This window comes from Toxotes jaculatrix, chromosome 19 (genome assembly GCF_017976425.1).
Source record: "Toxotes jaculatrix isolate fToxJac2 chromosome 19, fToxJac2.pri, whole genome shotgun sequence".
NCBI lineage: Eukaryota > Metazoa > Chordata > Actinopteri > Toxotidae > Toxotes > Toxotes jaculatrix.
The window spans coordinates 497,737-510,690 of NC_054412.1; the positions used below are offsets into that span (position 1 = coordinate 497,737).

At 45.9% G+C, this 12,954-nt stretch overlaps 2 protein-coding genes across 3 annotated transcripts; one reads left to right on the plus strand and one right to left on the minus strand.

The window, feature by feature from the left end:
* Nucleotides 1-167: 167 nt before the first annotated feature.
* On the minus strand, nt 168-3,159 carry allc (allantoicase). Of its 2 annotated transcripts, none has more exons than XM_041064692.1 (11): nt 2,930-3,159; nt 2,579-2,629; nt 2,181-2,268; nt 1,864-1,983; nt 1,648-1,727; nt 1,423-1,555; nt 1,175-1,330; nt 996-1,069; nt 815-923; nt 626-744; nt 168-544 (listed from the first exon to the last, which is right to left on the minus strand). In XM_041064692.1, exons 1-11 carry the CDS (start codon nt 3,017-3,019, stop codon nt 365-367), a joined length of 1,200 nt encoding a protein of 399 aa, XP_040920626.1. In that variant the 5' UTR covers nt 3,020-3,159; the 3' UTR covers nt 168-364. The 2 variants fall into 2 exon arrangements, with proteins under 2 accessions (XP_040920626.1, XP_040920625.1); XM_041064691.1 differs by having other exon boundaries at nt 1,648-1,730.
* A 1,236-nt stretch (nt 3,160-4,395) lies between these two features.
* Nucleotides 4,396-11,423, plus strand: LOC121199761 (NACHT, LRR and PYD domains-containing protein 3-like). Its single transcript, XM_041064689.1, has 10 exons — nt 4,396-5,131; nt 5,222-5,362; nt 5,567-5,671; nt 5,824-5,902; nt 6,002-6,230; nt 6,439-8,236; nt 8,330-8,503; nt 8,951-9,124; nt 9,293-9,339; nt 9,476-11,423. Exons 1-10 carry the CDS (start codon nt 5,043-5,045, stop codon nt 10,003-10,005), a joined length of 3,366 nt encoding a protein of 1,121 aa, XP_040920623.1. The 5' UTR covers nt 4,396-5,042; the 3' UTR covers nt 10,006-11,423.
* The last annotated feature ends 1,531 nt before the right edge of the window (nt 11,424-12,954 follow it).

Consider the following 12,954-nt stretch of genomic DNA (forward strand, 5'->3'; position numbering starts at 1 on the left):
GGAGAGGAGAAGCAGAGGGGGTTGTGGGTAAATGATGGGTGGTGAGGAGACTGATGCACCAATCAGAGGCAGACTCAGTTCACTCAGAGCCATGCTGCTGTCGGGCTGAGGAGTGAACACAAAAGCTCATTTACTTTTTTCAGTTTTATTTTTAATGGATGAAGATTTTCTGCATTGTTTCATTGCAGCAAACCAAACATCAGGAGGACTATCTGAGGCTGAACCGTCACATCATCATCGTTTGGGTGTTTTAAGTAGAAATCATCATCAGACGTTTGTCATGTGACTGTTTTATTTGTGCACTGCAGCGTTTCGCTCTGACGCTGGACTTTGGCGATGCAGGACGAGCTCCGTGTTTACGGCCTCAGAGTTTGGACGCTGGCGCCTGCCGATTGGTCGGAGCTGCAGCAATGGGCCCGGGCCGACCCCAGAGCCGCAGCCGGCTGACCCCTCCATCCGGGGCGATGATGAGCCGAACGTGACTGACGGGCCGGGTCAGCGTCAGCTCCGCCCCGCTGTAGAGATGCCTGTGATGAGGACGAAGCTGCCACACAGAGGAGACGAAAGCAGTGACCGATCTGTGTGTGGCCAATAAAAAAGATTTCCCAGAAGCACATGAACCTACTTTCTGAGGGGGGAGAAGGACCTGCCATTTCCCAGACCTCCACCCGGTCCCGATGCACCGAACCTCTTCCTCAGGGCTCAGAGTACACGCCTCGATCCTACAGGAGTCCGGAAAGTTACCTGGATAGAAAAGCACCAGGTTAAGATCACCGTCAGAGATTTTCTAAAAGAAGCTGAGACGTTCCTCCACCTTTGAAGTAGTTGGTGTCGACCTCGATGCTGTTAATTACCCCGGGATGACCGAGACGGAACACCACCCACTCCCAGCCAGGCACCTGCAGGATCCCCCGATGGTCCACCTGCAAGACAACCAGCAGGGAGACAGTTCACAGGCTGATAACGTAATGAGGTTACGGTGTGTGTGATCAGACCTTCAGCTCTTTGGGTCTGTCCAGCCTGCGAGCCGTTTCCCATCCGTCAGCCATGTTGGCAGCTCGACCGAGGCCTGCAGACACATCACAGCACAGTCTGAGCGAGGCTGACTCCTCATTTCGAATCACAGCAGCAAAGGTAAGAAGCTAATTAGCAAATTCATTGCTCTGATTCCAACCAATCATGTTGCGTGGATGCCCAAAGTGGGCGTCGCTGTAGCCGAGGCAGACTCCCCCATTGGTCAGAGCCACCAGGTCCACGTCCTGGTGGGTGGAGACAGACGACCAGTCCCTCTGCCCCACGCCATACACTCGCAGTCTGGATATCCCTCCATCTGATGACACACACATATCCTGCACAGTATGAAACGTGTTACACAGCTGTGTGTGTGTGTGTGTGTGTGTGCGTGTGTGTGTGTGTGTGTACCTGGGTACATGTTGAGGCGCAGGTGTGTGACTCTGTGGTTGAAGTTGACCTTGAAGTAGTTGTGGCAGCAGTCTGAGTATCCAGGCTTCAGCTCCGACACGCCCACCAGCTCTGGCCACGCCTCCGAACACAGCTGTCAATCAAACCGCACACCAGCTGTCAATCAGTCAACTCCTTGATATAGTGACCAGCTGGTTGTCATGTTACCATGGTGACCAGCGTTACCTTGGCGACAGCAGCCAGCTGACCGTCAGAGGCGGCCATGCCGGTCCGGTCTCCTGCCTGGGTGAGGGCGGGGGGTTTGTCTGCTGAGGGACAGGAAGTGTTTGTGTTTGGGAACCACTGCTCCATGAAACTCAGAAAGACAAAGTCAGAGACGAATGAAACACAGTTGTGGACACGTCTCTGTAAACTGTAGGAGATGATGAGCACAGCTCGTACCCAGACAGCCGGCCTGGATGGAGACGTACGGAGAGTGGTTCCCTGTGAAGAAGGACGTGTCGACATCGAAGCCGTAGATCAGGCCTGGTACTCCGAGCTGGACGATGCACCAGTCATGACCTTCAGCAGAAACACACAGTGTCTGAGATACGTCCTGTACGTGTGTGTGAAGAAGAGCGAATGCTGAGCTGCGTTAGCTGCGTTTGTCCCACAGTTGTGAACTCTGATCTCGCTTTGTGAAATCAAACGTGTCCACGTGTTGGACACGAGGCAGTTTTCAGAGAACAGGAGAGTGAGTTGGACTTTCAGGCACTAACCAGCTATTCTCTTCCTCCTCGTCTCCCATCCGTCCATCCACTTTCCAAACTCCGTGAAGGCGGAAGCGATGAACTGTGGCGGCTCTCTCTGTGCAAACATTTCAGTTTCAGTTCATAAGTCTGAGGATTTATGTTGTTTTTCTTCTTGCAACAAATGTGGATTAATCCGCTGCTGAAAGTAGTCCCCAGCTAACGCTTTGTTTAGCGGCTGTGCATTTAAATGTCTGAGTCTTTTTTAAAATTCAAACTATAGATTTGTGAGAAGATTTACGTCTTCAGTTGGAAGACATCGTCACTAAACATGAGACTTTACCTTTAAAGTGAAACAGCTGTAAATCACCAAATGTCAGTGATGCTGATATAATCTCGTGTGACTGAACCTGACGCGGTTCTCGTACCTTCAGCAGGTTGGCAGCGGGAGCAAACCACTCGTCTGTTGCAAAAATAACCTGAAAGAGCAGCAGCTTCATGAGACACAGAAAATAAAGAGGGCAGCAAAGTTACAGCAGGGCCACCCAGAGGACGGGAGGGGGAACAGCACGTCGGCAGCAGTGGCACCGGCAGCTTCCACGGTCACAGCTGAGTTTTCGTTACTGATTCACAGAAAACCGCACAGAGCAGCTGCTGCTGTCACTGTGAGATCAACACTTAATGCATTCATTTCCAGGCCACATGTCGCACGACTCATGTGCTCATATCTGGATCATTGATATGACAGCATGTGTTTAGTGAATGTCACAGAGACTCACCCTCCCACCGACCGTCTCACAGGCCAGATCATTAAACTGCAGGAAGTCCGGCTCTGCCGCCGGCGTCGCCGCTGCTCTCCTCTCCGCCATGATGAGTTTTCACTGCACTTCCTTCTGAAACGTGAACAGAGAAGTCGAAGAAGCTGCTCGTCCTGCTGCAGCCTGAAGAGCCGTCCAGAGAGTTTCTGTCTGTCCTGCAGGACAAAGTTCATCGGCTGCTCAGTCACAGACAGCAGGTTTATTTGGATAGAGAGAGACAGAGAGAGAGACAGAGAGAGAGAGAGAGACAGAGAGAGAGAAAGAGAGAGAGAGAGAGAGTGTGTGTGTGTGTGTGTGTGTGTGTGTGTGTGTGTGTGTGTGTGTGTGTGTGTGTGTGTGTGTGTGGGAGAGCAGCAAACTCTCATTTATCACACCGTCCATCAGTTGACTCAGGTGAGTGTAGTGAAGGTACAGCACGTAGCTGCGGCCGGCGGGTTTTACAGGCGGACGGACGGACGGTGGGTCGGTCAGTCGGTCAGACACTCTTCTTATTTTATGTGTTGTGTAATTATTGTGACCTGAAAATGAGACTCTGAGCTGTGGAGACGTACATTTTCAGTTTCAGATAAAAATGCGCACCAATAAATAAATAAATGAACAGAGAAAATAAAAGGTCTTCATCAGCAGACACTGTGTGTGGCAGCCGGAGGTTCCGGAGCAGGATCAGGACGGAGCAACAGACTGAAGGGTCCGAGTTCATCTGACCTGGAGGTACCTGAGCACGTCATGTCTTTCTGTGCTGAGCTGTTCAGTTAGCACCACCCAGTGGACAGACAGTAGAATCACTGATGATGGGACAATGGGTTCCTGCCACAGGTTAGACTGGTTTTCATCACTCTGATGTTTTTTCAGACTCAGACTCTGAGGACGTCCTCAGATCAAACGCACACAGACTCCAGGACTGACGAGGCAGAACGAGCAGCTTCTCTCTGACTGTTTCCTCTGCACACGGAGGTGGAAAGTGTCTGTGAGTCGACCTGAGGTGAGTTCAACAGGTGAGAATCCTACCTGAGAAACCTGTGACTGTCTGATGATCAGGATCACTGAGCTCACGCTGTGCTGGATCACTGACCTGACAGCTCCGGACATCTGGTGATCCTTTATGGACAAATATATAAAAAATATAGAATTTCTGTTGGAGTAGAAAGACAGAGATTTGAGGATTATTTGTATCTTTGTTAGTGATTCACAGGTGGAATCACCAGCAGTTTGTTATCTCCATGTGATCAGTAAAACAAAGCAGGAAGTGTCAGAACTGATCGGACTGCATGGACCAGCCTGACTTAGTTTTTTGTTAAGACTTGATAATTTTTTTGTTTTTTAAATCCTACCAACACCAACACAGACGTGGCTTCACTGGACCCTGTTCTCACGCTTCAGGTCTCCGCTCCTCAGACGCTTCAAAGTTGCTGCTTCAGTATGTTCTTCAGTATTTTGTTGAGCTCCAAGATTTGGGGGTTTATATATAAGAAATAATTTTTGTGTGTTTCTATTACAAATGTCGAGATTTCAATACAACAGTAATTGTGGCTACCATAACAAAATGGATTTATTATTATTCCAGGACCCTTCACTATCAGCTCAGCTTTCCCGAGGACTGAGTGCTGCACCAAACCTTGAACAAATACATTTTAGGGACATGATGACGAACTATGTGATTATCAAATGTCAGACAGTGGCAGATTTTGACAAGGCATTTTGAGGAATCCAACACATTTTGAATTTTAAATCATAAATAATAAATTGTGGAGATGCTATGACAAATAAATGTGATATGAAGCGGTTGTCAGATCCTTATTTTGGGCCTCAACAAGGTCTGGGTCTGCCCAGGATATCTAAGCGTGTTCATGAGAGGAACAGGGTCTGAGTTAAAGGACAGTGGTTAGTGTGTGTTGTTGTTACAGGAAGAACCACCAGCAGTTTGACTGAGCTTGCTTCATTAGTGAAATATGCAGAGTCAGAACTGGTCGGACTGCATAGATCAACCTGACTGTTTATACAATGGCATGAGACCTGATGTGTCCTGTTGTGATGTGTCATGTTGTTATGTTAGTGTGAAGGTGGGGGCTCTGCTATGAGTCGGTGTGAGGACAGGGACAGGGGAGTCCCTCCCCCTAAAACCAGTCCACGGTGGGACCATGAGATCCAGACCAAAGCTCAGAGGTGAGATGAGGATCAGACTGTCCATCACTCACATCACAGCACCACCATTATTCACACTAAAAGCTGTGTGTGTGTGTGTGTGTGTTAAAGCCCAGAGCAGCAGCACAGACCAGACTCTGCTGGACCTGGACCTGATCCAGGACCTGAACCCAGCTGTGTGTCCTTGAAGAGTGACAGGTCTATCGGTCACCCCATGAACTTCAAAGATGGACAGCATGTTTCTGATCTGAGGTAATTAATGGGAATGTAAAAATATTCTGTTCCTCCACCTCCCCGAAGAGATGTTGAGTCTTGGTCCAAAAACTGTGTTTTGTTTGTTGTTGTTTTTGTTCATAGATGGACATTACTGTGCTGATTATCGTCAAATGTTCTTAGATGAAAGTATTACCTATACGACGTGGTTACAGTCAAATCTCTCCCTGTATTGTATTGAAGACTAGGACCTCCTGAACCTGAACCCAGCTGTGTGTCAATGAAGCGTAACAACTCTAAAAACCACCCTGTGAACTTTAAGAAAGAGCAGGACTCTGCTGATCAAAGGTGGGAATACACCATTAAACCACAGAGAATGTCACGTGTATTTATTTATGTTCCTTGTTCAATGTGATTTTAATGTTCAACATTTTTCTCCTACAGTTCATAATGACTGTTACAGTCACTTTCAGTCCTATAATGCAGTAATTTCTCTACAGAGTCCAGCAGCAGAGCTCAGAGGCTCTCAGAGGTCAGTCTGCCCAGCAGCATCAAACAGACCTGGACTCCATATTTAAGGTGTGTGAGTGTACAGGCACAGATGCTACTGATAACTAACAACAGCTACAAACGAGTCACTGTGTTATCTAATTTATATTTGAATATTTTCTGCTGCAGCTTCTGGAGGAGAACGTTGTCAGTTTCGTGAAGAACGAGCTGAAGAAGATCAAGAGGTCTCTGAGTCCAGATTACCCAGAATGCTCAGAGTCTCAGAGGGAGGATGAGGAGGTGTTGGGCAGTGAGGATGAAGAGCAGAGGAGGAGCAGCAGAGAGTCGTTTCTGAAGATCACAGTGAACTTCCTGAGGAGAATGAAGCAGGAGGAGCTGGCTGACTGTCTGCACAGCAGTAAGAGGATTTAAGCAGCTGCATCATGGTGGAGGGAACAGGGGCAACATGGGACGGATTTACATTTCCATCTGTTATAAATACACTGCACACATCTGCACACATGGCTGAGCTGTTCAGCTCCACTGATGAGCTGAATAAACCTGTAGATATGATTTGATGAAAGATGAGATTTTCTATAACATCAAATTATTGATTTTTTTTTCAGAAAATTTTGCTCCACGGTGTCAAAGTAAACTGAAGAAAAACCTGAAGGAGAAGTTCCAGCGTGTGTTTGAGGGGATCTCTAAAGCAGGAAACCCAACCCTCCTCAATCAGATCTACACAGAGCTCTACATCACAGAGGGAGGAGCTGCAGAGGTCAATGATCAGCATGAGGTCAGACAGATCGAAACAGCATCCAGGAAACCAGACAGACCAGAAACTACCATCACACAACAAGACCTCTTTAAAGCCTCACCTGGAAGAGACGGACCAATCAGAACAGTGATGACAAAGGGAGTGGCTGGCATTGGGAAAACAGTCCTAACACAGAAGTTGACTCTGGACTGGGCTGAAGACAAAGCCAACCAGGACATACACTTCACATTTCCATTCACGTTCAGAGAGCTGAATGTGCTGAAAGAGAAAAAGTTCAGCTTGGTGGAACTTGTTCATCACTTCTTCACTGAAACCAAAGAAGCAGGACTCTGCAGGTTTGAAGACGTCCAGGTTCTGTTCATCTTTGATGGTCTGGATGAGTGTCGACTTCCTCTGGACTTCCACAACACTGAGATCCTGACTGATGTTACAGAGTCCACCTCAGTGGATGTGCTGCTGACAAACCTCATCAGAGGGAAACTGCTTCCCTCTGCTCGCCTCTGGATAACCACACGACCTGCAGCAGCCAATCAGATCCCTCCTGAGTGTGTTGATATGGTGACAGAGGTCAGAGGGTTCACTGACCCACAGAAGGAGGACTACTTCAGGAAGAGGTTCAGAGATGAGGAGCAGGCCGGAAGGATCATCTCCCACATCAAGACTTCACGAAGCCTCCACATCATGTGCCACATCCCGGTCTTCTGCTGGATCACTGCTACAGTTCTGGAGGATGTGTTGAAAAGCAGAGAGGGAGGAGGGCTGCCCAAGACCCTGACTGAGATGTACATCCACTTCCTGGTGGTTCAGTCCAAACTGAAGAAAGTCAAGTATGACAGAGGATCTGAGACGGATCCACACTGGAGTCCAGAGACCAGGAAGATGATGGAGTCTCTGGGGAAACTGGCTTTTGAGCAGCTGCAGAAAGGAAACCTGATCTTCTATGAATCAGACCTGACAGAGTGTGGCATCGATATCAGAGCAGCCTCAGTGTACTCAGGAGTGTTCACACAGGTCTTTAAGGAGGAGAGAGGACTGTACCAGGACAGGGTGTTCTGCTTCGTCCATCTGAGTCTTCAGGAGTTTCTGGCTGCTCTTCATGTCCATCTGACCTTCATCAGCTCTGGAGTCAATCTGCTGTCAGATGAACAACCAACATCCTTGTTGTGTCATGTATTTAGAGACAGCCTGAAGGATCCCTACCAGAGTGCAGTGGACAAGGCCTTACAGAGTCCAAATGGACACCTGGACTTGTTCCTCCGGTTTCTCCTGGGTTTTTTACTGGAAACCAATCAGACTCTCCTCCGAGGTCTGCTGACACAGACAGGAAGTGGCTCAGAGACCAACCAGAAAGTGACTGACTACATCAAGAAGAAGATTAATGAAAATCTGTCTCCAGAAAAAAGCATCAACCTGTTCCACTGTCTGAATGAACTGAAGGACCATTCTCTACAGGAGCAGATCCAACAGTCCCTGAGCTCAGGATGTCTGTCCACAGATGAACTGTCTCCTGCTCAGTGGTCAGCTCTGGTCTTCATCTTACTGTCATCAGAAAAAGATCTGGACGTGTTTGACCTGAAGAAATACTCTGCTTCAGAGGAGGCTCTTCTGAGGCTGCTGCCAGTGGTTAAAGCCTCCAGCAAAGCTCTGTGAGTGGGATATAGAGATATCAACAATATTAAATATGTTTAATATTTTTAATTTTTACATTTTTTGGTGGTTCATCACTCTTCGTTCCTCAGGCTGAGTGGCTGTAACCTGACAGGGAGAAGCTGTGAAGCTCTGGCCTCAGTCCTCAGCTCCCAGTCCTGTAGTCTCAGAGAGCTGGACCTGAGTAACAACAACTTGTGGGATTCAGGAGTGAGGCTGCTGTCTGCTGGACTGAAGAGTCCACACTGTAAACTGGAAACTCTCAGGTCAGGATCAGGCCTTTTTGCTGCATAAAAAATAAAATGCCTAAATATTAAAATTGATCTAAATGTTATTTACATTCATGATGGTGTTACTAACGTGTTACCGATACTATATCTGCTAATATGCAGCTGAAAATGTTGGTGTTTGGTAGTTCATGGTGAACTGGTCAGTAGCTGTCCAGACTTCCTCCTGTGGATCAGTGTTGGATGGCCTGTGCAATAATTATATGCTTCTTCTGTCCCACTTCCATGTTGGGAACCCTGGCAGTTTTAAGTAGCCTGTTTATGTGAGTTGTTGTAGTTGGTCCCAGTGATGTACTGCGCTACATATTTACACAACATGTTTCAGTGGGAAAATGATTTAAAAAATGACACACCAATAGTTATTATTAGTTTACGGCGACCACTTGAGTTTCATAAAGTTTCGTGTGTGTGTGTGTGTGTTTGCAGCCTGTCAGGCTGTCTGATCACAGAAAAAGGTTTCACTTCTCTGGCCTTAGCTCTGAAGTTCAACTCCTCCCACCTGAGAGAACTGGACCTGAGCTACAATCCCCCAGGAAACTCTGGGGTGGAGCTGCTCTCTGCTGGATTGGACGATTCGCAGTGGAGACTGGACACTCTCAAGTATGGACAAACAACAAGAGCTCACACGCTGTTTCCATACTGACAAACTTTATTTTCAACAACAGTTAGGACTTCTGCTAGATGATAAATCATTAAAAAGGGAGGGATGTTAAATGTTCACATTTCCATAAGCGATAAGTGCTGGTCTAAGTATGTTTCTTCCTCCAGGGTGGACCATGGTGGGGGACAGTGGTTAAAACCTGGTTTGAGGAAATGTGGGTATAATTTAGTCATTTATTTAATCTCTCTGCTCATATGGGATGTGTCACTGTTCATAAATGAACAAGCAATTAACCCATAGTGTGTCAGATGATAAATTGTTGCTGTTTTCCATCTTGTTCTTTCCATCAGATGCCTGCTGCAAACCGGAGCTGGACACAAACACAGCAAACAGACACCTCAAACTGTCTGACAACAACAGGAAGGTGACAGTAGTGCAAAAGGAGCAGCCATATCCTGATCATCCGGAGAGATTTGACTGCTATCAAATCCTGCATAGGAACAGTCTGACAGGCCGTTGTTATTGGGAAGTTGAGTGGAGGGGATGGGTTGATGTTGGTGTCACTTACAAAGGAAACAGAAGGAAAAGAAACACTGCTGACAGTCGGCTGGGAAGAAATGATCAGTCCTGGAGTCTGAAGTGCTCTGATGGTGGTTACTCTGCCTGGCACAGCAACAGAGAAACAGTAATCCCTATCCAGCCATTCTCGTACAGAGTAGCAGTGTATGTGGACTGTCCTGCTGGCTCTCTGTCCTTCTACAGTGCCTCCTCTGACTCACTGACTCACCTCCACACCTTCGACACCACATTCACTGAACCACTTTATCCCGGGTTTTTGTTCTGGTCGTTTGACTCCTCAGCGTCGCTGTGCAATCTGTAGGAAGGAGAATAACAGTTTTCACTAACAGTGTTTTTACTTTGTGTTTCCTACAAGATACAGTACAATATTCCTACAACATCGGCTTGCTGAACATTTTTAACAATTCTGATAATGTCCTCTCGCTGTGGAGCCTCACCTGTCCCGTAGCTGTGTTCAGTCTTGTCCTATCCCATCTTCTTGCCACACTCATCTGCACACCCACACCATCCATCCTCAGCCAATCAACAGATCTACCAGCCCCTCTACCACAGCCTGAAGGTCTGGTCACACCAGCATTTATAACAGCCAACAGTTTTAGTTCATTTCTATGGAATCAGTACAATTAGTAGATTCACTGGCTGTGTGAAATAAACTTTGATGAACTGTATTTCACAAATTTGTGATACTGACCAATAACAAGCTGTCTTGATAGAGTTGACTTTTGAGGGAAAAGAGAAAATGGAGGAAGCTGCGTCACCATTCAGTTTTATTGATCCACCTGTGTCAGAATATACACTGCTACACAACTGAGACATTATCTAAAAACCGTTCATAAACTGTGGAGGCTTTTTGTCCTGTTTAGCTTGAAGAACTTGAATGACTTTGTCAGTTGACAGAAAGCTCATTGGCTTGTAGAGCTTTATTTTCACGTCGAAAGCTTTTATAGAACAAACTGGTGAACAGTGTTGAATAATGAGCTATTTTGACCAATTAGTGTTTGTCCGTTAGCAGTCAGCTTACCATCTGCAGCAGTTCATCAGCTAGCCCTGTCAGTAAAGTCAACACATCACCAAGTTTCTTGCACAAATACTTTGTAAAGACATGCAGATTCATTTAATTACTCCACTTCCTGCTGTGACCAGGCCTTTAGCCCAGTTACCTGCCTAACAATGACTAAAAGCATAAGCACATGTTGAGTTTATCAAGCTAAACCTTGTACATCCAACCATCCACCCACCACCTCAGATCTGTGTTGCTCTTCTGCTCAAAAACATTGGCAGTGATTGTGACCGTGTTGTTTGTATTTTCTCACAAAACAAGATGATGGAGCGTCGCTGTCTTTGAAAAGGTAAAAGTTTCCGACAGAAACTGTCAGAATATGTTTGAGGGTAATGGGACTTCACAATAATGTTACTCAATAATATTATTGCTTCTGCCAATCTAATGTAAGCTACTGATACTGCTGTGATGGAAACACAGTGCGTATAACCTCTGACATTTGATGTGTGCAATGAACATTTATTTTGCTACCACAAAAGCATCATCAGTTCTTTATTTATGTTAATGTTTCTGTATTGTTATAACACATTTAATGAATCATTTGTTAAATACATAAATTTGAAATTTTACAAAATCCTTTGTCAGTTTGTATAAAATCATCTACAGACAAAATGTAAAAGTTGTCAAGAACATTTTGAATGACACTCAAAAGTTATTTACATTGTAAATATGTTATATATATCATAAAACAGTTTAGACCAACATATATGCAAAACCAGTTAATCAGTACTTTTAGCACGTAATTGCTGTGTCTATGTTGTCTGAATATATGACAAAAAGAAATAATAAATGCAACAGTTATACTATGTGTGTGTGTGAGAGAGAGAGAGAGAAAGAGAGAGAGAGAGAGAGAGAGAGAGAGAGAGAGAGAGAGAGAGAGAGAGAGAGAGAGAGAAGCTGCGTGCGCACCTGCCGGAACTAATTGAACACCTGATAAGACACAGGTGTGTGTGGTGGCGGGAGCTATGTTCCTTTGTTAGTGGACGCAGGCAGCGGGAAACGGGAGCAGCGGACAGGAGAAGCAGCTGATCTGAGTGCGAGCAAGAAACGGCCGAGATCGCTTCGCCGCCTTCTCTTAAGAGTCCGGTGGACAGCGCGAGGGCAGCGCTTCGGTCGATTCCGAATCGACGATTCGTGCGTGTCCGCCGCCACTCCACAGACACACGGTGCGAGAGGGGGGAAGCCTTGGATGAAGGAGGGGTGGGGACGCGTTCCACCCTCCTGCGGTTAAGTACTCCTCTATTTCTTTGAATACGTCCATCGAAATAGCATTTAGTGACGCTGTGTTTGCTGCGTTTACTCTGTCTTCCCTTTGTTCTTGGTGGTTCTGATATTCTTGGACAAATTTGGCATCTCGGGTTCAGTCATTGTTTCCCAAACTATTTCAGTGATCTTTGTGGATCGGGCTGTTTTGTTTGGAGTGGATTTACTTTCAGTGGATTAGTTATTGAATTCTTTGAGATGTTTTGTGTTGGGTTTTTGAGTTTGTGTTTCTTTATTTATGTATATGTTATCGTTTGCCCCTACATAAGGTTTATTGATTGTGTTTTCTGGGACTGGTATACAGGACAAAGACTGATAGGTTGCTGACCACCCTGACGGATGCTCAATTTTGATTCTCTCTCAAGCTACCAACCGACAGCCACGCAGAGACCTGCTGTCCAGGGCATCACCTATGCTCCATCTGGGAGAGTGGACAGCCTGTTGGACTCTTTTCATTCGGTTCTCCAGAGTACTCTTTTTATCTATTGTTTTCAGCTTAATGTTGTAATAAAGATAGGTGTCTTAGCCTTAGATTAGGCTAAGACACAGCTGTGAAGCAGAGCTGTGAAATCCATCACCCCATCTCCTCACACATCCACCCTCCACCAATCCAAAGGCTGATCACTAGACGCCTGCAAAAAGACACTCATGCTGCACTGCACTTTAGTCAGAAATAAGTCAGAAATAAGCTGTACTCTGACCCATATATCCATATTCATACCAGTCACTTTATATATTGTTGCACTGTTCACCATATTCTTTATCCCCATTTTATTTTATATTTTATTCTATTTTATACTTATTGAGATAGATTTTAAATATGCCTTTTATGTTACTATTTGTGCCAAAGAGCTGCTGTACAGAATTTCATTGTGCCCTGCATAATGACAATAAAGATTCTTGATTCTTGATTCTAATAAAGATATT

Coding starts and splice junctions, on each gene's coding strand:
- allc (XM_041064691.1), bottom strand. CDS start 3,019: ATGGCGGAGAGGAGAGCAGCGGCGACGCCGGCGGCAGAGCCGGACTTC. Junction 1,331..1,422: donor GCGCCTCAACATGTACCCAG/GTACACACACAC, acceptor GTGTGTCATCAG/ATGGAGGGATATCCAGACTG. Junction 1,070..1,174: donor GCATCCACGCAACATGATTG/GTTGGAATCAGA, acceptor ATGTGTCTGCAG/GCCTCGGTCGAGCTGCCAAC.
- LOC121199761 (XM_041064689.1), top strand. CDS start 5,043: ATGAGTCGGTGTGAGGACAGGGACAGGGGAGTCCCTCCCCCTAAAACC. Junction 5,363..5,566: donor CAGCATGTTTCTGATCTGAG/GTAATTAATGGG, acceptor ATTGTATTGAAG/ACTAGGACCTCCTGAACCTG. Junction 8,504..8,950: donor TGTAAACTGGAAACTCTCAG/GTCAGGATCAGG, acceptor GTGTGTTTGCAG/CCTGTCAGGCTGTCTGATCA.